Here is a 24,514-nt window from a genome sequence, read left to right as displayed (position 1 = left end):
CACACACCAGCTCTGGCCACAGACCCGGACTGCAGTGGCTTTCCCAGAGCTGGAGTTTGTTAGAGCTGATTTGTAGTGTGACTGTAGTGCAAAGGAGATTCCATCCTGAATGTAGAATTTTGTCATCATTTCCTAATCGCATAAAAATCTGTTCTGCAATGTGTTTAGTAGTGTCCAAGGATTTATGTCCTGAACATTTCACAGGACAATGGAGTGAAGATTTATCTTTTGTGTTACAAGTTAGTATATGGCAAGATGATACAGGACTTCTTCATTCGCATCCAGTTGGTCTGCAACTTGGATGATATCTCATAATATATAATCACAATACAGCTCTGGAAATAACTCATGCTAGCTGTGGTTGTGCCTCAAGATGCTGTGTAACTTAAAGGATAATTAGGGGTAAAATTTAAGAGAAATGTTGCAATAACATCACCTTGTACTTGTAGAGCAGCTTTCATCCTAGAGTCTTCCAGCTTGCTTAAAGAACTATGCTTGCAAATAATGTGACCAACATTCTGCTGGGAACAGGCAGTCAGGTTCACAGTTGCAGAACTTTCTCTTCTTTCTGTAAATTGAAGATTTCATAGTATTGCTAAGGGGACTAATCTCCATTTTCTCCTGCAAATATTTTGTTTAATGAATTATGATACATATTTAAAGCAGACTTAATTATTAACCTTCATAATAAAATATCTCTATATTTGCTTGCTGTCACAATGATACTTATTTCCTGCTACCTATTAAAAAAAACCCCAAACAAATCAAGTAATTAATGAGTGACAGCATAGTCCATTGACTTCTGGTGAATCTTGTGCTTGGAGTCAACTAGGAAGGGATTTGTCTCAGTTAATTTTCTCGAATCTAGATTCACTTTGTAACTGAAGAAGTAGGCAGTTCTAGGGTGCTAGTAATTTCCTTAGATGGGTATTTGACACAAATCGGACAATGCAGGAAATGTGCCAGTTTCATTCAACTGGCCATAAAGAGTCAGTAGACAATTGGGTGAGAAAGTCTAAAATGAATCCCACTAGTATAATCCTACTAGATACTTCAATATATCAATATACATAGCTATATGTTTTGAAGAGAAATGGGCTACCACTGGGAGTACAAGTTCTATGAACACTTTAAATACAGTGAACTTCACTCATGTGAGCAGATCTGCAAGAGTGAATATACTTCCTTACCACCTTATTTATTTGTCTTTTGTGCACATGAGCTTCTTGGCATGGTTTGACTTGTTCCAAACCTATGTTTCATGTGGCTCAGGATAGAAGCTCCACAGCCTCTGCTTCTCCCATCGTGCCTGTTTCTTGGAAATGTTCCTGTTCAGACTTGTTCTGAGTGACTGAGGAGATGGACTGCAAAGTGGATTTTTATTTCAAACATTTGAAGTGTTTATCCCTGGTCACATTTCAGAGCAGACATCAAGTGTAATGGAATTCCAGAGCATGATGCCAATAAAACAGGCAGCAGGGCAGCAGATGAAAGCAAAGCTTTAGTGTTTATATGGGTCTTTGGGTTGTTTCCCAACAGCTGGCAGTAAGGGAGCTCCCTCTGCCCCTTGGCAGGCAGCCATTTCATTAGGGGTATTTAGAGATCTACTAAGTGCTCTACCCTTATCTGTGCAAGATACTGCTTTGAAAGCCCTGTTTCCTACCTGAGGAATTCTACAATTAATTTCTAATGTATTTGTTGGTTGGCTTGCTTGCCTGTCCTGAAAAGGGGAAAATGCTGCTGAGAGCTCTTGTTTTTCTCACTGGTGCAAGAGCAGCTGCTTCTTGCTAATTTCTTTGTGACACTTTGACCTTTTAAGGTGGCGGAACACTTTATTAAAGTACAAGATATCTATTAAAAGCTCCCACTTCTTTATTTACAGGCCTACAAAGCAAGAAAAAATGAATTTTATAGGGCAGGCTAGAGATACTGAAGGCTTCTGGACTCTGGAGATTCCAGAAAGCATTAATCGAGGTTAACTCTTATTTTTCCTGCTTTTGTGACACTGTCTGAGATGCATTTGTCAGTATAGCTCCACTGAAGTCAGTGAAAGCCTTTTAATTTGCATCAAGAAATCCAAATTACTCCACCAAGCAAGTTACCCTGATTTTTGGAGTAACCAAAATGTGAAGTTACAATACCTGCTGTTCACTGGCAAGTTTGGTTTTTTTCCAAGAAAGGTTGGACTAGATGATCCTTCAGGTTCCTTCAAACCTGGTATTCTATGATCTATCAAGTTTTCCATTTTATTTGTTCTTATTTTTTCCCCGAAGTAACTTCTACTGGTAGAGTTGGTGTGTTCTATGAGTTATAGACTGTGAAAATAAATCTTTGTGCATATCAATCTGTCTCAACATCCTTTGTGCAAAACATTACTGCATAGATTACAGTTCACATAATCAAAAACTGGTGTGTGAGGCTTTATACAAAGAAATAAATGCTAATCGAAGTTTTCTGTTCTCCTTCATCTCTTTGACAATATTACTTGTCAAGAGTTAGAAAATCAGTTTTATTATTCAATAAACCCCAATGTAAACTAGGCCCTTTGCTCTACTACTACGTATTTCTGTAAGACAGAGAAAACCTCCACTGGAGATGGAACAAGATTCTAGGGAAGCAACTGCCAAACAGGAGACAAAGCTGCCCCTGAGGGATATCGTGAAAATTTGGAGTTTTCACATTGGAAACTGTGGTGCAATTGTCATTTGCAATAAATTATAATAACTTCCTTCTTTAACTGTCACAAGCAAGAATGGATTTGCTCTTGGCCATAAGTAAGTCTTGGTTCAGGAACTAACCTCCTTAATTTATTCTTTATGAAGTATACAAGATACATACCATATAAGATGAAATGGCCAAAATAAATCCTGCCCCCAATAGAAATGTGTGTGATACCATATTGCAGAAGGAATATGTAGACACATTGCAGAAAGAATGGATACATAGCCTTAGAGTCCAGATAGCTTATATATTATTTTTAAAAGTGCTCAATTAACTGAATTTCCCATTTAAAAAAACACTAGAGAGGGCAACACCAATATTATATATACTAATTCTCTCTCTCTCTCATTTTTCTATTACCTAAACAATGGTTTAAATAGTGTGGCTGTTACACATAACAAAGGGTGAGTTTTATGAAAAGGCCTCTGAAGGTGAAAATACATTGTAGTTGTTTTCACTTTTCATCTTTAACCTTGGCAGGAGCTATTGGCTTTGGAATCTTTTGAAGCACCATGGGACAGTCCTCATTAATTCTAGCCCCTAAATTTTCAGAATACAGGGGAAGTAGAATGAAAAATGAACACAAAAGAACCCTAAAAGGGATTATAAACAGATCACAGGCCAATTCCATCTTCAGAAGAACACCTCTAATAATGTGTCTAAACTTGGAGCTGAACAGGTTAATTAATGAATGTAGAACCATTTCTTACTAAATCTGTGTCTAGAGGAGCACTTATTTTAAACACTCTGGGCTTAATTCTTACTTATATAAAGCCAATTTAGGACACCTTGTTCCTACTGCAGGTCATTTACATCCAATTTAAGCCTGTAGACTAGCCTAAGAGAAAAGTCTTTCAATAAGGAATGAAAATAACTATATTTTAAATGAAAAAAATGACTGTATTTCTGATGTGGATTCTATGTCAAGATGAAATTACGTGTGTGCCAAAAATTGAGCTGTGATTTGAAGGATACTAGTAGAAAAAGCAAAGAGTTAGGGATTATTTTTTTTTTTCCTCCTTTCAGAAGTAAGTAGTTAGGAATGACATCCACTCTTGTGCTATCTGTTTAGGTGATATTGTTGTTCAGAATTTAGGTTGGAATGTAAGTAGAGCTAGCTTTGTAGTGGATGGCCTGGCATGTATGGTGTACAGGAATTCTTCCATCAGAAATGGTATAAATCAGATGAGAACCATCTCTTCTCACAAGAGTGTTCCCATTTGGGGCTAGAATCTCTCAAACTCTTAATTCTTCAGTGTTGATTTGAATGAAGAGTACAGGATGAAACGTGAGGAGGAGGGTAGATGTATGGGTATATTATAGGACAAAGGAATACTTGCAACACTATTGATTGTATTCAAGAGGAAGAAAGGTTAATATTCCCTTAGCTCTTTCTGTGTACACTCACAGTACCCACAGTATGACTTTTTCGGTCAGATCAAGGATAAAGGATGGGTACTGAAGATCAAATGCAATTTCTTAATGAGAATCTGGAAACCCTTTAAATATACAATTCTAACTTTGTCCTGGCCACTTGTGGAATATGGTTATTCCTGTTTATGTGCTAAAGTATTCCTAAGCAGTCAAATACAAACAATCCAAATAGACAGAACTACCTCCTCCACTGTAAATCATGCAAAACTGCACATGCCAGCTGGTACAATGTGGCCAGAAGCTATAGGCTTTCATTTACTCTTATCACAATTATATACTACTAGCTTTCAGGCTTCGAATTCTCTTGAAGGTCAAAGATGTGAAATCTGAGCACATGTGAAATCTGAGATGCTGTTGGTAGTAATGTTAAACATACTCTGAAGTAGGACATGTACTATCTATTTTTATCTGTTATCTTGGCTGAGTGGCAGAGTTAATGCACTGGTTGGAATTTGAATAATGCATGAGACTTGTACTATGAGAACAATAATTTAGCTATAATCTGATGCATGAAGTAATGAGTGGTAATTTTCTCTTCAGATGCAGTAAGTCGCTATGTACCTTAGTAAACAAGTGTAAATGGTTTGGCAAGCACAGGGTATTCATAATGGACTCATTTAGCCTCTTGTTGAAATCACAAGTGTGAAGGCAGGGCTACAGTTATCCCAGTGTCTTGCAGAAGATTTGCAGCTGGAAAGAAGAATGAAGCATCTACCAGTAAATAAAAATTGCTTCACTGCATAAATTTTGTTTTCCCTGGTTATTGAGCTTGCCCTCAGCAAAAGCAATGCCTTGCCCAGACTCATTGCTGATGGGTTGTCCAGATAAAAGAAAACTTAGAGCAAAATGTAATTTTACAATGGTATACCTGCAAGATAGGTGTTGAAAGGAGAACAGTGACAAATGTCCTCTGGTTAACTGGCTAAACTCAAGTCCTGAAGTAAGGGGGTGGGTTCACTCCAAAATCCACAGTCTGCTTGTTATCTGTGGATGTGAATGAGGTCTGTGTACCTCAAGTGTCCTCTGATCTTCCAATACCCTAATACTTCTTACGTTTAGTGAAGGAATTAACAGACAGAATTTTGGGGAGGATGTATAATATATCCATAGAGAATCATAGACAGTAATACACAGATCTTGCAGCTCACAATACCTTACACGATAGTTGCTTTGTATACGTCTGGCATAAGCTTCTCTCTAAACTAGAATTTCAAAGAAATTCAGTGTGTGGGTTTACTTTAAAATGTAATCTGAACTCTCTTGAAACTGTAATCTCAAATTCTTCATTACTGCCAAATTCCTGATACATTAGGAGGTCTTGCTTTCCATTTTCTATGCTTCAGGCATCAGTGTGCAAGGCACTGGTGGAAGGCTCAGCCAGCTCTGAGTCATCCCAAAGAAAGAGAGAAAGGAGAGCCTAAAGATTGAAATAAATCTGTACAGTTAGGTCAATACGTGCAGCTCTTGCTAAAATCCTCCTGAGGGGTAAGCACTGAGCTCAGCTTTTTTCATGGCTCATTTAATGTTGCAATAATTGAGTAAAGGTGAAGTGAAAACATCCTTTGATGGGAGTGGAGAAAACAAGATACTGCTCCACTCATCTTAACTTTTGGGTAAGAGAGAAAGTTTGGATTTCTCCTAAATGATAAAAAATAAGTGTAACCAAAATGTTCAGTTCAGTCAGGTCTATTGCTTCTGTCGCTATACCACTGACTGACTTTACACTTGCCACCTCTTCTTTCTGGCAGTGTCAAATATTTTTATTTTATATATGCACATTGTTGCTCTGAAACTTGTTGCAAGATGATATAAATGTAAGTGTTAAATCTGCGTTCAACTGAAATACAACTTCAAATCTTTTGATCAAATTAAATAAATAGAAAGATATTGTTTAAATAACATGACATTGTTATTTGATCCCAGAAAAAAATATTTTTTGTTTTGCTCTGTAATGGAACCATATAAAAGATGGACAGTTCAAAATTTGTGGTAGAACACAGTCACAGCAGAAGTTAGAACGTAATTGCTTTCAGCACCCTTCTAGTAGACAGTCTTTTGTCAACAGCAAAGGGGTAGTGTGGTACATGATAAAGAAGAGTCAATTTTTCCCTTTTTCCCTTCTTTTTCCCTTCTTTTTCCCTTCTTTTTCCCTTCTTTTTCCCTTCTTTTTCCCTTCTTTTTCCCTTCTTTTTCCCTTCTTTTTCCCTTCTTTTTCCCTTCTTTTTCCCTTTTTCCCTTTTTCCCTTTTTCCCTTTTTCCCTTTTTTCCCTTCTTTTTCCCTTCTTTTTCCCTTCTTTTTCCCTTCTTTTTCCCTTCTTTTTCCCTTCTTTTTCCCTTCTTTTTCCCTTCTTTTTCCCTTCTTTTTCCCTTCTTTTTCCCTTCTTTTTCCCTTCTTTTTCCCTTCTTTTTCCCTTCTTTTTCCCTTCTTTTTCCCTTTCAATTTTTCCCTTTTTCCCTTCTTTTTCCCTTCTTTTTCCCTTCTTTTTCCCTTCTTTTTCCCTTCTTTTTCCCTTCTTTTTCCCTTCTTTTTCCCTTCTTTTTCCCTTCTTTTTCCCTTTTTCCCTTTTTCCCTTTTTCCCTTTTTCCCTTTTTCCCTTTTTTCCCCTTTTTCCCCTTTTTCCCTTCTTTTTTTTCCTCCAGGTTGGAGAAAAAAGGCATTTTGAAATGTAACACCCTCATGTTTTCACCAAAATAAAAATTAAAGTAAAAACCTGAGTGAAAGATTTTTTGCACAGTTCAAAGTGGGATGGAAAAGGCCAAGGGCTGCCTGGAGCGCTAGAGTAGATTTTATGCATGTGAAAAGGTGAAGCCAAAGTCTGGTGCTTTGTGCTCTCCAGAGCTATGATGAGAGAAACATAACGTTGAGACTTCTTTTGAAGAGGCTGATTACTTCCAAAGCCTTGGCTTCTCTTTGAATTCATTAAGTGATACTTCTACAGTTTTAAAAGTTCAGGAAAATTACTACCAATCAATACATTCATTAGTTACGAATTATTCCGTTAGCTCTAGTGATGAGGACTGTGTTTCTCATGTGCTGGAATGAGCCCCACGGGAGTTGGGGGAAGCCCACAACAGCCAGAAAACAGGAAGGGCCATGTCCTGCCTGGCTTATGCCCTGAAATGAGACATGTCCTTGGCAGAGCAAGCATCTGTCCAAATCTCAAATTGGGAATGAGACATGAAAACAAAATAAATCTCACTGCTGATTTGGTCTGCATCCAGTGAAAGTTGCAAAGCCCTAGTTATCTTGTTTTGTATTCCTTTGAAGGTGCCTTTAACTTTTTTTAAAATTATTTTTTACGTGCCAAAGCTCAAGAACTGTTCCTCTGACCTCCTAGACATCTCATTTCCCAGAATACAGTTTCTTATCTTTGACAACTACACCATGTTCTGCTCATAAAAACTGAGCAAAACAAGTCTATCAACTTTAAAAATCTGTGTGTGGAAAAATAAAATCTCCTTATCTGTGAGATTTCTTCAGTTTTTTGCTTGTAGTTTTAGATCTTTTCTTTATTAAAGAGTTTTATTTCACATAGTGACACAACCAAACTGCCATTAAGGAACTACCAGAGGAAAGGAATTGCGGATAAGGAAATATCAGAGCGGTGTCAGAAGAGGAGTTGCTTCTACTGCAATGTTTTGCCTAGTTTAAAAATTCAAGGTAATGCTAAGTCAGATCATGCATCTTGGCAAACTTCAGCTGCCTTTGTCCCAGGACAGCTGGATGGAGCTGCCTCTTTGCCAGATTTGGCAGTAGCTGCAAGAGGGAAACCTCCTGCAAAAGCATCGTGGAGCTGGCAAGGGTAAAGCCTGGCTCCCGGCTGAGGAGCAGTTCAGTCCTGTCAGGTGCAGGATGTCAGAGGGACAGTGAGAGCAGGGCAAGCTCTGAATCTGCACAGGGTGATGTGAAGCTCAAGGGCACAAGAGGAAAAGCTGTAAAGGAATAGACAGGCAAAAAAATCTGGGAAGAAGGAGCAACAGAAAGGGGATGGTGAGGTAGAGAAAAGAAAGCGTTTAGAAGCCAAAGGGAGTATGTCAAGTAATAAGGAAATCCTAGAAATGGAGATCAGAGAAAGGAGAATAATGAAGCCAGAAGGCTTTAAGATTTGTTCAGTGTACAGCACGGATCCCGTGCGGAGCTGCTCATTAAAGCACAATGTGAAAGAACAGAAAATAACCAAAGGAAACTGTTTATGGCCTAACTTTATGATAAATAACATAGAGAGCATCTGTAAGTATAGCACAGTGTGCGTTAGGGCACAATGCTTCTTTATACAACTCCATAACAAATTTTAAACAGCTCTACTGTGTGTCAGATAAACAGCCTCTAAAATAAGCTCTGCTGTGTGTCAGATTCCCACTCCTGGATAGGTTTTGTCCAGGAGTAGATCAGTTCTGTGAAGTTTGTACCTATTACCAGGGTGGAACAATATCTGCACAAGAGTTTTGCAGTGTTGGTGTAATCACATCCGCACCTGTACTACATTGGTTCTGTTCCTTTTTGCCACAAGACAGCAATGATGGAGATTAGACCATCTTTAATCACTCCACAGCAACAAAGTTTTGTTTGACAAGGCAAAGGTAGTTAAGTATAATTTATCCCTAGTGCAACTATATGTATTCACTGGAGTTACACAGAGGAGAATCTCGTGTGCAGCATTTATAATGGAAGCAATTAGCACTGAAGTACAAATGTTTATAGCAGACTTCACTGTGGCTCATTTTTAATTATTTTACAACTTATGTACCAGTTTAATTATATAGCAGAGATTAAGCTGTATAAAAGTGACATTGTTATTGTATAAAAGTCACTTGAGATTCTGGCTTTTATAGCTTACAGGACCAAACATCATTTTCAGAGAGCTCCCGTTGTCATTAGAGCTGGGAATGTTTAGCGTCTTCTAGGAGCATCTCGGCTTCTTACAGGATTTGCCCAGTACTGTTTGTCATTAAAAACAGCATGATGATGGCATAATGATAAAACCTAACGTAACATGTTCTTCGACTCTATCTGTCTAGTTCTAGGTAAGTTTCAAGGAAACAAGTTGATGTGGTTTGGGGTTTTTTTTCCTCCTAATTGCACTATCTGCATACTGCAACCTAAACACAACCTTTTAGGATTCCCCATTAACCCCCCACTACCTACTGCATCCAGCTGCTCTGTGCACCAGTTTAAGAACATGTAAATCTGAACGGAGGTCAAGAGTTGAGAGAGATTAAAGAAAGAATCCATTAAACTAATAAAAAAGCTATTTTTCTAGTAGAACAGTTTCACTGGAAAAGATACCTTAGCTTTTTTATGTCTACATAATTGGTTCCTAAAAAGAATAAGGAAGAACTTTAAAAAATTATGTCTCTGTATCTTTCTGATGTACAGTTCACTGCAGGGCCATCTCAGTGGTTAGTATGCCTGTCTGATGAGAGAGAATTTGAATGTCTAAGATACATCTAATAGGTAACATGCCAGATTTAATTAGTGTCCTACTTAAGTGAGGAGTATTACTGAGCAGATTTAGAAAAGCTGAGTTTTCATCATTGGTTTCCTTGACTGCTATGGAGTAAGATTTCCTCTGGGACTGAGTAAATTAGCAATCTGCTGTTAAGGCTTATGGAGCTGAGTCAATCTACTGCAGCTGAGCTTTCTGTGGACCATTGTCTCTGAACTTCTGAGCTAAACAATGGTGTTACTGGGAATTTTTCCTTGTCCTACTTATAGCAAGAATGCATCTACTGGTCTGTGTTTTAAGACCTGTTTCTATCTACCTTGATGCTGAGTCCCCAGCCCTGTTGGAATGTATATCAGCCCAACGCTCTTGACCCCACTACCCCACTGAAGGGGCTTTTTGGGACCAATTGCAGCTTACACTGGGGTGGGAGCAGTGACCTGGGCTGAGCAGCATGACACTTGCACGGACAGGCACACCAGCGCAGGCAGTACGGCTGCATCTGTGTAGTGCTGCTCACTCTGGAGTGTAGCCCGAGGCAGATGATCCTCTTAGTGGGAGTTAGCTGAAGCTGGCTGGGCAGTTGCTGATGCACAGTGAGTCATGGCCAGGAGAGATTCCTCTATCTCCTGGAAAGAGAACCATGAGTGCTGAAGGGATGTACCTGCATATAGCTGATGGCTTCTCTGGTGCTGCATATCAGGGACACCGGTTTGTGAGAGTGAAGGGAATGAGACACTCCAACTTGCTTTTGCCTCTTCCATTGGAAGAATGGAAGTCAATGGAAGACAATGAATTAAGTCTATAGAGTACAATTAAGAACTTGTGCCCTGCATCCAATCAGCAGTACCTGCTCCTCTTGTGTATGAAAACATGGAGACTCTCAAGAGGGTTCCAACCACTTGAGTTACTTATCCTATTTCTCTACATGGGAGAGAACTTCTTACATTTTACCTTTGTCCTTTCCGTAGTCTATTGCTAGTGATGTTTATTTAACAAAACTATTGACAAATATGCATATCTATTAACTGCCACATCATGTTAAGTCTCAGCTGGTCTGTTTTCCTCTGTCAATCCTAATTATAGTCCAAGAGACCATGTAACATGATACAAGTGATGAAGATTGACAGGAAACATCACAACAAAATGTGTCAGCCTGGAATATCCAGAAGGCAGTTCCCCAAGCAAAGAAGTGATCCCACCCATCCCCTAGCTGCTCTCTCAGCTTCCTCTCCCACACAGATGAGTTCACAGTTCTCAGCTGGACTGGCAACATGTCTAAAAATTAAAACTGTTTTCCTTCCTGACTGTCTATCAAATCAGAAGTCACATCCTTTTTTGTACATTATTGTCCTACAGGGCACTTTCTGCAGCTTTGTTTACATCTGGTCTTGTTTCTAACTTCTCCTAGTTACTTTTAGCTCCCTATATCAAACCATCTTCTTCAGTCAGACATCACATCTGCTCTCCTTGTTCTTGATCATCATTAAGAAACACCCACCACTATTACAGTCCTTTGGGCTTTACTCTTCTTGTCTATGTAGTAAATAATTTAGATTCTGAAGAGAGAACAATTATTTGCTTGGTTTTGGTTGACATTCTGAAAAAGCTACAGTCTTAAGCTGAAAGTTGTAGCCATGTCCTTACTAAGGAGTACAGCCAGAGTAGACGTTGCAACTACTATGAGAAGTTCTCCACTAAATATATCTGAGGGAAAGATTTTTTTTTTTTTTTTAAATCATGTTAATGCTGTCCTCCTGATCAAGGAATATGTGAAACAGGCAGTTTCTCCAGTAATGATTCTCTCCCTGAGATAAGTCACTTCTAGACTTATTTTGAAAACTCACATTGTTGAGTGAACAACAATTCAATTTCTTATATTGGCTGGCCTCCACTGAAATTTTGCTTTGATTACAAGATGGCCATATTTCAGAATGACTTCAGGAACTTGCATTTGTTTGACTAAGTGTCACAGATAAGCAATGGCTGAAGAATTGTAATGTGGAAGGGACATGACATGTATAAGTGATCATGCTTATGAATTAACTCCTTTTTCGTGTTAACAGAAAACTCATGAATCAAAATTAATTTACTTCTGTCTCATGTTTTGGGTTTTTTTTCCGCACTACAGAAGAGGAGAATTTGGCTTTGTGAACTGATTGCTTTATTGATTTACTACTGAAGCTGTTGAATCAGCTATCTTGTTATCGTTGCTTTTTATATAGCAAAAATAAAGAGGTATAATTAAATCCAGCTAATGCATTGCCAACCTCATGCACCTGTTGAGCCTACCTATATTTATATACTGTCTCTACATATAATATACTCCTTTGGCTTTGGAAAGACAGATGGCGAGGCTGTTGCATTACTTTGCTCTCCTGAATAATAGATTTAAGCAAGTGATAGAGTAGAAAGTACAGCTAATACATATGCCTTGAAATTATTGAGCTGAACTATAGAAAGTTCTTGATTTTTCTAAAGAAAATTGAGATTTTGTTCAATTTAAAACTGAACTTCAGAAATTCTCAGGTAAGTGTTTTTAAAGTTAGAGGATAGCTCTGGAAAAATGCAGATAAGAAAATGTAATTGTAAATAACAGTAGACAACAGACTATTGTTTTCATCTCGACACTCTAAAAAGAAATGGAACCATCTGGAGTGGGCTCAGTGAACCCCAGGCACATTTCAGTCTGAAAAGCTGGAGTGTGTGTCTTTGCATAAGTTACAAGCACACCTCAATGGAGCATTTTGAGAACAGAACTGCAGTTAATAATTTTGACTGCTGGAGCCTGGAAATCAAGGTAAGAGAAATAAGAAACAAATAAGAAAAAAGGAGCAAACACATTAATAAAGGTAAAACAATCTGAAATAATAATAATAAAAAATTAAGCTCCGTCACAACTTTTTCAAGCTTATAGGGTAAAAGGAGTAAAGCCTATCTGTGTTTTGGCACTTAGCTTCTGGTAGAAAGTGAAGTTGTGCTTCAGAACTGCTTGATTTAATGTTTAATTTCTAGTGTCCACAGTTGGGCCCTAATTGCTCCAAAGACTGTTCTCTTCTGTTGCAGGGTAGCTTCTCCTCTGATGGGGGAATATAGACATTTTTCAAGAGGGAAAATTTCTCATCCCACAGGGCTTCCACTGCATCCCACAGAGCTCCTTTTTCCTTTTGAATATTCCAGTCATTCTCCCTGAAATCTATAGATTCTTCCCAGGAAATCAGTTTGCTGCTTGACATGGCCAACTCTTTCTCCCAGAAGATCATGTCTTTCTTCCAAAACCCCTTGTTCTTTCCCTGTAGAGCTTTATTCTTTCCCTGGAAGATTTTGTTCTTCTCATACATGGCTTTGTTATTTTCTTGGATAGCTTGATTCTGGTTTAAGAAAGCCCTGACTTACTGCTTTCTTGAAGAACCTTGATCTCTTCCTTAGCAGCCTTCATTTTCTTCCAGAATTCTTCAAGCTTTTCCTGAATGCTTCCAACTTATTCCTGGAAAACCTTTTTTTTTTTTTTTTTTAAATAAAATCTGGAAGTCTTCAGTCTTCTGTAGGAAGCTGTGGCTCTCTTCTAAAACATTATTTATCTCTTCCATGCAAGCTTTGTTCTTTTCCTGGAAGATCTTTATTTCCTTCCGTAAGGCTTTGGCTTTGGTCTCTTCCTGAAAGGCTTTGATCTATTCATGGAAATTCTTATGTCTTGCAGAAGGCTTTAATTTCCTTCTTGAACTACAATTAAGATATGTTACATTAAGAGATTCTCAGATAAAGCTTATCAGGTCATTCCATAAATGCAATATGAGTCAGGTCATTAAAAATTAATGGTGAATGATCTTCTGAAGTGGCAAATGATTTGAGTACTTCTATTTTCAGTATCGAATGTGACGTACTTAAAAGGAGCTTGTCTTGCAGAGTGGCATTCATAGTCCCCAGTCATAATCATTTTGACATTATTGTATTATCACCAATTCTTTACAAAATAGCTTACAACTCTGCTGCTGTTTGCATCGGCAAATTTGTTCAGTGGTCACTGGCCAGTGTGTGCCTTAATTTTAAAGGCAATTGTAACTAATACAAATACTTGTCCTCTACACCTGTACTTCCAGTGTAATAGCACCTTGAGTGTAATACAAGGGAAGAGCAGTCTTTGTCCGATGAACTGTGCTTTTGAGAAGATACAAATTCTTTGCACAGGTGTTTAAATGCACTTTGTCATTTTTTTAATCATTCTTACAGGAACAATTTTGTATCTTTTCTACTTTAGATTTTATTTTGTAAGGTTTATGAATCAATGAGTCCATGAAATACACTGAACTCTTGTCGCTAATGACCTTATTCTTACCCCATAGACTACTTCTGTTAGCGTATGTGAGTGCATGAGTTTGTGGATATACAAGGCAAGTTTTGTTTGTTATAACAGTATGGTAGTGTAATGGCAGTCCAGAGGTGCAATCCCATGTAATTTACACTTCAGCTATTTCCTTTTGTACTGTGTTGTTTGGAAAGCGGAGTTAACAGATCCAGTAATATTATATTGTTTGCAAGAGATAAGAAAAAACAACTCCTTGCTATAAGTAAGGTATGACATATTGACTGTGAGGAGCATCTGGCTCTGCTAACACATAGTGCACATCTCGCATACATCCATGAACTCTGCTTCTGGAAAGAGAGAGTGAGCACCAGGCAGATTCACTATCAAAGTCTGATTGGCCCACAAAGACATAGATATTCCACCTGTATTTCAGAGTACGCTTTCCTAAGAAAACGTGCCATGAGACCTTTTTCCAAAAGACCTTTCTCAGAATGGACGAAATGGTTAGCAGGTTGCTTTCTGCAGTCAGTATCGCTCAGTACCTTATAATGCTACATTTCAATAATTAGGTTTTAAAACATATTAGATACTTTGGATCCTTTTTTTTTTTTTTTTCTGGTAGACTAATTTGCTTACTCTTTTCACCTACAAATCAAATCTTCAGTAGTAAATGATGAGTAATTATTTTCTATACTGTAACTAACTTGCTGCTTTTCTGTCACACTGAAGTCTCTTTTGCTGTCATTGTTAGCAGAGCTGGCTTCCTACAGGTGGGGAGCTGGGAAACCATCACAGCCAGTTCTAGAAAGCAGAGTAGCTTGCTAATCATTCCTAGTTGTGAGGTCACACCATATGGGTTTTACTTATCATTTGTTGAACTTCACCAACTCTCAGGACTGGATCCAACATGTCTGAAGGCAAACACATCAAAAATAGGAATATTCAAACCTAAAGACAGAGTTTGGAAGTTGTGGTCTTTATTTAACACAGTTTCCCCTTCAGAAAATCAAAGGTAGACTCTTAAATTAATTCAATATTAACCAAAACCTGTGGTCCCTCATGACTGAAAGCAGCTGAAGACTGAATTTTTTTCTAAAGGGAGACTGGTTCAACACCAGTTACTTATTTGCTGAAGAAGTTTACCAAAAGAGATTCCTTGGGCTGTGTTACACAGAAGGAAAATCATGCTCTTACTACATGATTACGTCATGTCTGACTATAAAATTCCTTACATTGCTTGTTCTTCATTATTGTGGTTGTTGTCTTTTTGTTTTCCTTTGTCATTCCAATTGTCTGCAGTGCTAAATGAGGAATTTTTTAATGCTTTTTTTTCTCTAGAAAGGAACAAAACTGCCCGTTTCTTTCCTTGCAATAAAATAATTCCCTGTATTTTATGTTCTAGCTGTCTTAAGCAGTTTAAGACTTAACATTTTCTGTGGTTATGCACTATAGACCCATTCTAGGGTATTCCTGCATAATTTTTATATCTTCTTCATGTCTAGATTAATTGATTCTACTGTTCAGAAACTTTGAACCAGAAATGCATAGTGAGACAAAGCTAATCAGACGAATTGAGAAGTGGGTTAAAACTGGAATTTAAACCAGAATAACAGGGATATCTAGTCAGAGGTTTGAGTTCAAGCCCCCTTCTGAGTAGACACTGTTTTGTGTGAAGTACTTTGTATTTCATGATTATTATTAAAGAATAATGCCAAAGAACAGCTACCAGTGAACATGAGTTTTTATACCATTGTACATAGTCTTCTGTGCAATTGGGACAATCTTTTTCTCCCATTAAATCTGTTTTCCTTCTCCCTTATAACTCGCCAACATTTAATCAAACATCATCATTTTTTCTATGTGAACCTTCAGGAACTTATTTCTCTGTCCCTATCCCAGAAGCCTGAAGAAATCCATTGAGATCTTGAAGTCAATGTAACTCCCTTTTATTTTCCTGAATAACAGGGAGAAAGACTGTGAGGGAAATCAACTTGTGTATTCATATTTTTTCAGTGCATGCACATGGGGCTTGTTTCAGCATAATCAAAAACTTACGAACTGTGTATGATGATCTTGGAGAATTTTCTTAGTACTTCTTTGATATCTTCCCTAAGGTGCCATATCTCTAATAAAAGTATAAATCTACTTTTGAAGTTGGCCCTGCTTCAAGCCTGGGATTGGGCCAGATGACCTCCAAAGGTCCTGACCTAAATTATTTAATTATTCTGATGTTGGTTTTAAAATATTCTACAGTGAGTTACTGCAAAATATTTTTGTGCCCATCAAAGACCTGCTGCTCCTAATAAATGTTGCTGCTTTGGCAGCTGATCAGCACAGAGGTTTCAGAGCATCTTTTAGATTAAGTCATTATGCTTGACATCTGCATCACCTCGGGCTAATGCAAATGAACAAACACTAAAAAAGCAATGGTTTACTTTCTCACTGAAATCAACAGTTCATGGAATTATCCCAAAGAGAGACACAGTATATACATGAGAGAAAAATGGGCTGTTGTGTATCTGCGATGATTACTCTGTGAACTTCAGTATTAGTGCTTCATTATCTGATCTCATTTTGAGTATGAGGAAGGGAGAATTAGACAGCTGCATTCCTTTCTTGAAAGAACAGATATGATTTCAAGGGAATATGCAATGCAGCTGTATGAAGCTGTGAGCATCCAGACACTGCAGAGGTCAAAGCACCCTCTGCAGTCAGCTCAGCTTTACCACAGAAACATTTTCTGCCTGTCATTTCCACGTTTATCAGACTGGCTTGCCTTCTTTCTCCACTGCCCTCTCTTTCCTCTTCTCTCCCCTTTTCACTCACTCCTAAATACTCTGTCATACCTAGGAACTGTCAGTAGAAGATAGTGGAAATGTGGATTCATATACCTGATTTCTGTAACTTCTTTGAATAGGAATGATTTATAATGTATAAATGAGTATTTTGACCACTTCTAGAGAATTAATGCTGTTATGGGAATTAGGGAACTGAAACTATGATTATTTCTAAGCAATATCCTCTTCCTTTTCAGTCTCTCAGTGTCTGCTAGATTTAATCCCTTACCTACATTTTTGAGCAAGGTGGTATATATGCGTCTCATGTCTTTTTGAGGTGGATAGTGTCCCAAACCTCCTCAAGAGCAATCATAAGTCCAAAAATTTTTGGAGTTGATTTTCTCTTTCAGTCTCAAAGACAATTGACTAAGTATATTCACCATTTTCACTAATTTTTAATGAAAGAGAATTACTAACACTAACAAAATTTCAGTATCATTCTATTAGGAAAAATAGAGATTTGGTGGTTAATACTTATCCTTGATGGAGGTAAAATTTAGCAACATTATCCACCTGCTGGTGAGTTAGGACCTGGCAGTCAAATGGTGCTGTCACATCGGAGAAAACAGACTATTAACGAAGGTTTAAAAAGGTCAACAGAGGAAATCTGGAAATAAAGGACTGAGGACCAGTCAAAGCTTTATTAGCTTAAGAAGGTGGAAGTCACTCTAAGCATGCGAGTGCCTCTTCTTTGGTTTCTGGCTGTCTTTTCTTCTGTGAATGTTTTTACTCTCCAAAGAATTCTTGTTCTCCTTTCCAAAGGTCCAGTTCCTTCTTCCAAAGGTCCAGCCCAGTTTTCCATTGGTCTAGATCCTCTCCCCAGACCTCCACTTCATCCATTAGTAGGGTCTTGACATTGCTCCAAAGAGTTCTGTTTTTTTTGTTTTTTTTCCAGAGAGTCATATTCTTTTCTCAGGCAACTGTGTTCTTCTCTTGGAAGGCTGTGATCATATCCCTGTTTTTTTTCCCTTAATGACTTCGTATTTTCTCTGCTGATCTCTTTCCATTTCCTAAGGCTCTGGTTTTCTTCCAATAATGTTATCGCCTTCTCTTGTAAATCTGTGATTAGCTGGCTTGCCATATTCTTGAAATAAACCATTAGCTTGTAACCAAAGAAGAGAGATGATCTAGCTAAGTGAGAAACCCTAAAGTACCACCTTGAAAGTGATGTGACCACAGGCCAGCTTGTGATGTGAAGCAAGATCCTATAATGGCAATTACAAACTTGAGTTAAATGTCAAAGCCATAATCCCATCAATGCTTTTGCAGCATAGAAAATAATTAAGTATATTTTAAAATTTATTTGTATTGCAACCTCTATATAAATTCATAAGAAATATAGTGATATATTTTAATAGTTGAAATCTAATAAGGACTGAAAAAGTATAAAGTAACCAAAGTAATCATTGGAATTGTGCATTCATTCTATGTCCTTTGTATAAACAAACCTACTATGAATTTAAAGCTTAATTTTTCTTAGGGTAGGAAAAAAGAGAACTTTGAAGGACAGCTTTGATGAAAGTTTTCCATGGTGCCTTGCTGTAAGTCCTCCATCAAATCTGAAAAAGTCAAAGTAAGATGTAATGATAGTTCTCTGTAGAGACAGAAAATAGTCTGCTTTTTCAGTTGGTTTGTTGTCATGGTTGCCTGCATGATGTGAAACATATAATTTATAAAGGGAATCAGAAGCACTTCAGGCATAGTTCCATAGCGTCAGTATTGACGTATCAACCTATTTCCAAAAGGTTTTGCTTAAATAGGATTTAGGGCTTGATGTAGGAATTACAACATGAAATTTGTATGGCTCATCATAAATAGACTGAATTAGAGGATAATGGTGTTTCTGCCCTTCAAATGTGTGGGTACCCACAGCTGGTATGGTGTCTTAGTAAAATAAAACTCACTTGCAACAAACAAATAAACCTCCCAGGATACCTCAGATGTTTCTGTTCTGCAAGCTGGCAGTAAAAAGCCTGAGAAAGTGTCCTTTGATTTGCATAGACTTTGTATGCACTGTGAGCTGGATCTAGCCATATAAACAATTATGGAATTAGTGGTGGCAACAGAAAAGAAAGGAAAGGAAACCAAGACAGAGAGGTGCAGGATGCAAAAATTAGAAAATAGATATTCTTCTTCTAAGAGAATTACATATTTTCTCTCAGAAGTACACTTTGTATTGACTCTGTTTTCAGGTATTTATCTTCTGATTTATATTCCCTTTTTCTGTGAGTCACTTTTTGACAGTCCTACCAGAAGCTTCTTCCCCAAGAATACTTGCAGTCCCTGTGACAAAAAGGTCAATAACAGAGAAAATATCTCCTGTTTTTTTTAACATATCTTAGATCCCCTAAAACTCAGACGAACACATCAGCACATCTTCCCATGTACATCCCAGTCCCATCCCCATCCCAGCACCTGTATAACTGTTTCATAAGGTCTTTTGGAGTTTTTTTTCTTTCATATGAAGAAAGTTCTCCAAACTCATAATCAAGGTTACTTGTGTGCTCCCTTGAGGCCAGCTCTGTGCATCCTGTGGTGACAGTACTAACAAACTGTTGGGTCTTATCACCTGTAGTGATGTCATATCTCAGGCTGGTAACACTTGTGTCATATTACTGAATATGCCTGAATATGTGGTGGCCCTTAGCATGGGGCATAGATGTAAGAGGAGTGGTGGCTCTGGGGAAAGTTAACAGTCCCTTTTTGCCTGTTTTTCTGTTGATGTAGGCAGTGCTGGAAGGCAGCATGTTTGGCCTGTTTTAGGTTGGTTACATGCACAATTTTCATCCTCACTGACATGGGCCTTAAAGTCCAGAGGCAAATTTTCCAGAGGGTTGGAGTAACTGGAAATCTGTTTCTTCTGAAATAACCTACAGCTTGATCAGATCTTACAACTGACCTTAGCTGGCTGTCTTCTGTTTTGGGATGCTGAGAAGAGGGAATTTCCCTGTATAACGCAGCAATAATAAAGAAGAGCTGCACAACCCACAAACTGAAATGATTGCACTTTTTAGAACCTGCAGACAACTGCACAGAATGTCAAGGATGCATTTAAAGCAAGAAAGATAAGAAGATAATATAATAAAATAGATGTAGGCAAGCTTAGTACAATCTGTTTCATTTGAAAGTGCTCATGAGAAACTAGTTTTCCTGATTGCAACCTCAGTGGCAACACAGAGGTTTCCTGATGCCTTTTGAATGCTCTAGAGGTGCTTGACACTTGCTGTGCTCCCACCTTGTGCCACAGAAAAGAGCATCAGCAGCCCCTAAAATATGGGTATTTATTTTACTTAGGAATCTTTGCTCTTGTGTTGTGACAGGGAAATGGGGGGTAATTACAGGCTTGTCATGTTGCTTTTATAGATAAAAAATTACTCCAGGAATGTCTGATATATGAGCTTGGTTTGGCCACCAGGGTATGATTTTTCCCTGAATTAGTGCTTTGCAGTGCAGTGTGCTAAGGCAGTGCTACACCACTTTGAGGGACAGCAGCTTGAGTCACTGAAAGAACCAAAAGGCTCTCTATAGACATCTCAAATTGCATTGTAAAAATGGCATTACTTGCTCTCCAGGTGTTTCTCTAAGTCACCATCTATTTTGCTATTTTTCCCCACAGGATCATTATTGGCTTTTTAAAAATACATAAAAGCCATCAAGAAAACACAGTGTCTGTATGATTACAATAAAGCCTTTAGATTAATGGACAGTTTTATTCAGTGTCCTTCAGAAAGGAATGAATTAAAATGTCTCCTTGCATAAGATCATCTGCACCTCTCCCAGTGCTGACGGGTGGTTCCCATGCAGGTTCTCCCTGCTCAGATCTCAGGACATCTGCCCCCAGGCCCTGGGTAGTTATTTATAGCTGTGCAAATGAATATGTAAGCATAATGCAGGTTCAAAAGCTTTCTACAAGGAATTAAGGTCAATTATCAAGGTAGGTTTTCTGTCATGTAAGTATTGGAGAAATTTATTGTCACACACTAACTGTATTTCAAATTTGACCACAAAGGGCTCTGAGCAGATTTTTTTTTTCCTTCCCTCCCTCTTTTCCCCCACGTTTTCTTTCATGGTGCAAGAATGTCTAGAATGGGCTTTTTAACTCTGGTTGACAAAGCTTTTGATGGTCATATACTATTCTGGTCCTCTGAATCACATTGTTAACAGTTTTAAGCCAAGAGACTGATTTCTCAGAGTGGTGTTTAAACCTTGGGGCTACACAGCAGTCTTCCCTTCTCTGCTGTTGAAGATCTGTTTTCTCTTTTCCTCCCCCTATGTCTCCTCTGTTCAGATTGGTCTCTGCTGTCACAGCCTTCTTTTATTAAGTCCCAGCACTGTACCTGGTTATCAGGCCAGTCCTCAAAGTACCTCAGTCATAGCGGTCTGTGCTTGGTCCTCGTGTTACCTGTGCCTGCGAAAAGAGTCTCTGCCAGAAGAGATGGGAGAGACTCAGCTAGGGAATGGAAATGCTGTTCTGGAATGAGTGTGGGAGACTGCATCTCTGTGGGTGTGCTCCATGTATTGTTTTTCCAGTATCTGTCCCAAATACTTAGCTGTCAGACAGTACTTCAACAGCTAGTAAAATATCTGCAGTGAAATCTATGAAAAGTTATCAAAATCCCTAACATGAGCTTGACAAGTAAATTAAAATGTGTGGGTTATGTACCCCCAAACTAATCCTTAAACCCTGACAAACCTGAACAGTTCACATACTCTTCTATTGCTTCTTAGCACTTTTTCTCAGTGAGGATACAATTAAGATACAAATGAACATGATAAGGTCAGACCAATTCACTAGTATTTTAAGTTGCTAGAAACAAAAATTATCAACATAGAAATGACACAAAAACTTACAACTCTACTCCATGCACCTCTTACGTGACATAATATCACCTGCAATAAGGAAGTGCAACAGCTGCCTTTACAGACAGGCAATGTCTTTGGAAATGGTCCAATTGCCTATGTAGGAAGGAAAGCATCAGACCAGAAAAACCCCCCACAATTCCTCACCTCCCCAGTTTCCCCTCCTGGCTGGATAGCTAGAGGCCAGTCCCTCCTGTGCCCATCCTCCATACCGGTGGGCTGCACAGGCACAGGGACCCAGGAATGTAGTGATTCCTCTAGAGACAAATTCATAGCATCATTCTGAATTTATAAGCTTTATGCATAGATCTTTCCAGTAACTCACACGTACGCCACCTGAAAACAAAGATGTGCTTTGGAAGCTCTAGTTTTTGCTAGCAGTGACTTTGGTTTATCAAGGCACCAATGCAGTGTTGAACTAAGTGCTGTTGCACTGGCTGCTCTGCTGGTTTCCATACTGCATGTTTTCTGTCTTGGAGAAGGAATAACAGGGCTCTGCCTCAGCAGTCCACCACAAACATTTCATGACAAAATACTTTGTCTAAGGCTTCTCAGAATAGCAACATAGTGTTCCAAAAGGCTTGGTCATAGTCATATTTTATCAGCCAGTGTTATACAATGCTATGTTAAATATTTCAGAAGAAATTAGAAGTTAATTCAGTGGCACCGATTATCTCCTTGTTCTGGTATGTGATTAAAGAGGTGCTGTCAAAGTGGGTAGGCCAGAAATTAACTTAGTTTGACAAGTGTCTCTTCTAGCAGCTCTTTTCTTGAATATTCTGCTCCTGCTTCCTTATTTTTAATTCAATGCTAAGCCAAAATACAAAAGCAACTGACAACAGCTTTCTTCTCAGTCTTGTTTCAAACAGACCTTCAGAAAGATGCAGGCTGCCTGGTGGTGATGCATCAGGAACCAAGGTTCACAGGCAGTTGTTTGCTTCATAATTTTCCTTGACTGTTATACAGTCTGCTGCCACTTCTCCTCAGCTGGAGGTTGACGGCAGCAGGGCAAGCTTGGAAGTCTGCTCTCACATTCAGCTCACACAGCCGGACCCTTTGTGATGACATCCTCTCAGGTCCTGTCTCACGTCTCGGCTGGCAGCAAGTGATTCCTGTTGCAGAGGTTGGCCCAGCACACAGAAGCAGTGGGTGAAAGTCCAGCGAGTGGCACTAGGTGTATCACAGAATCACAGAATGTTAGGGATTGGAAGGGACCTTGAAGGACGTTATTTCTGCTTCCTTTAGTTCCTCAGTGTCCCCACTTCTGGAGGACAGTGAACAAAAGTGAACACGCTGCTGGAAATAGTGTGACTCAGCCAAAGATTCATAGGAGAAATCATGCTGCCCAGAAGAAGAAATTGCTCTGCTTGTAATAAAAGCTACTAAAACTAGCTAGCCTTTTCATATTGTCTCCTAAAATACAGCCATCACAGTCCGTGATGGGAGGGGATGAGAAAGGAAAGGTGGCTGAAATAGAAAATGCTGAAGGGTCAGAGTGAAGCAGGGTACATGACACATTCAGACACCTAAAGCTCACAGTCACTCGAGGCAGAACATAAAAGCCGAGTGGGATTCCTTACTCCCTCTCATGCTGGTGGTAGTTGTGATGGGAATCATCAGTGACACTGAGCTAAAAGTCTCTTCTTGCAGTCTCATTGTAGATTGCTCTCTACTTTGAAAGCTGTAAGGAGCTGATGCACACATGACAGCAGGGTAAGGAGGAAATCCTTGCTCTGAAAGGGAAACTCAGAGCACCAAAGCCAGCACAGTCAGTGCAGATTTCATTTTATGCTTGCAAATGCAGCAAAGCTTAGCTGGGGGCTTCTCATGATAACTTCTCTGAATTGCAGTTGTGTTATAAAGCAAATAAAAGTTGTGGTAATCATACAAACTTACTATTAGGTATCCCAGGCTCCATCTTCTCCAAGAAGCGGGCACTAATAGCAGTTCAACTGTGGTCATGGCTGTACTTTTGTCCCCTCTGTACACTGCTGATAATACAGCTTTTTATTTCCTACTGTTTTTCATACTGGCAGTGATTACTACATAGCCAGCCAGCACCATTCCCCCCCTAAGTATAAAAGCTCCTTTTTTTCCAAGATGATAAGCTTGAGAGGTGTCCTATAAAGAAAACTAACACTTTGTTGACTATGCAATTGATGTGCACAGCTAGGTTGGCATTTTCTGTGTCAAGCTAATATTGAATGGTATTAAATTGAGGTAGAGAAGATGAGAACTTCTCTTCTGGACTCACAATAAATGTCCCGTATCTCTTGTACTGTGCTTAAAATAACAAACATTAAATCCACTAAGCATTAGGTTAAGACAATTATTCTTGCAGATTTGCACTGGGGCTTATTTGCTTATAAAAATGGTTTTGCATCTTGCATCATACTATGTTGCTTGCTTAGATCTAAGAAGCGAGATAAAAGCGCTTGTTTCTCCTGTCCCTTATGGATATTCCTGCATGGATTAGTTTTTTAATGGGATTGCTGGGGTATTTTTTTGAGGACGGCTGTATTGTTTGATTTTTTTTCTAGAGGGGACGAGGGATTTCCCACTGATGAGAGCTGTATTCTAGTGGATCAGAGTGTGTTCTCCCATGTTCCTGTAGCTGTTTCTCTATTCTTTGACTCCCACTTTTTCTCATCCATATATATTCCTTTTCAATTTTTTGGTGCTCAACATGCAGACAGTAATATAACCAAGACAGTCTGGGACTGGACAGCTGAACATTTCTATATCTCTTGGGTATAAAACAGGCATAGTAACACTTAGTTTTCTAATTCCTTTGAAGCTTTGCTGTTCATTTGTCCTTTACAAATAAATGGACGTGGAACAATACTATTTTTAAGGTTATATGGTACATTCAATGTTTAATTACACTAAGATTTCCTATCCTAGATGTCTGT

At 38.6% G+C, this 24,514-nt stretch overlaps 1 protein-coding gene across 1 annotated transcript; it reads right to left on the bottom strand.

Annotated features, from left to right (window-relative positions):
- Nucleotides 1-12,603: 12,603 nt before the first annotated feature.
- CCDC70 (coiled-coil domain containing 70) lies at nt 12,604-14,316 on the bottom strand. Its single transcript, XM_029087338.1, is given in 6 exon segments — nt 12,604-12,666; nt 12,668-12,984; nt 12,987-13,119; nt 13,121-13,292; nt 13,294-13,322; nt 14,236-14,316. Coding segments are annotated over 6 exon segments (795 nt in total).
- Between the last annotated feature and the right edge of the window lie 10,198 nt (nt 14,317-24,514).

The sequence above is a fragment of the Antrostomus carolinensis genome, unplaced genomic scaffold (assembly GCF_000700745.2).
Source record: "Antrostomus carolinensis isolate BGI_N321 unplaced genomic scaffold, ASM70074v2 scaffold24411, whole genome shotgun sequence".
In the NCBI taxonomy this organism is placed as follows: Eukaryota; Metazoa; Chordata; class Aves; order Caprimulgiformes; family Caprimulgidae; genus Antrostomus; species Antrostomus carolinensis.
Note: the sequence above shows the minus strand (reverse complement) of the source record. Positions and strands in the feature narration are given on the sequence as shown.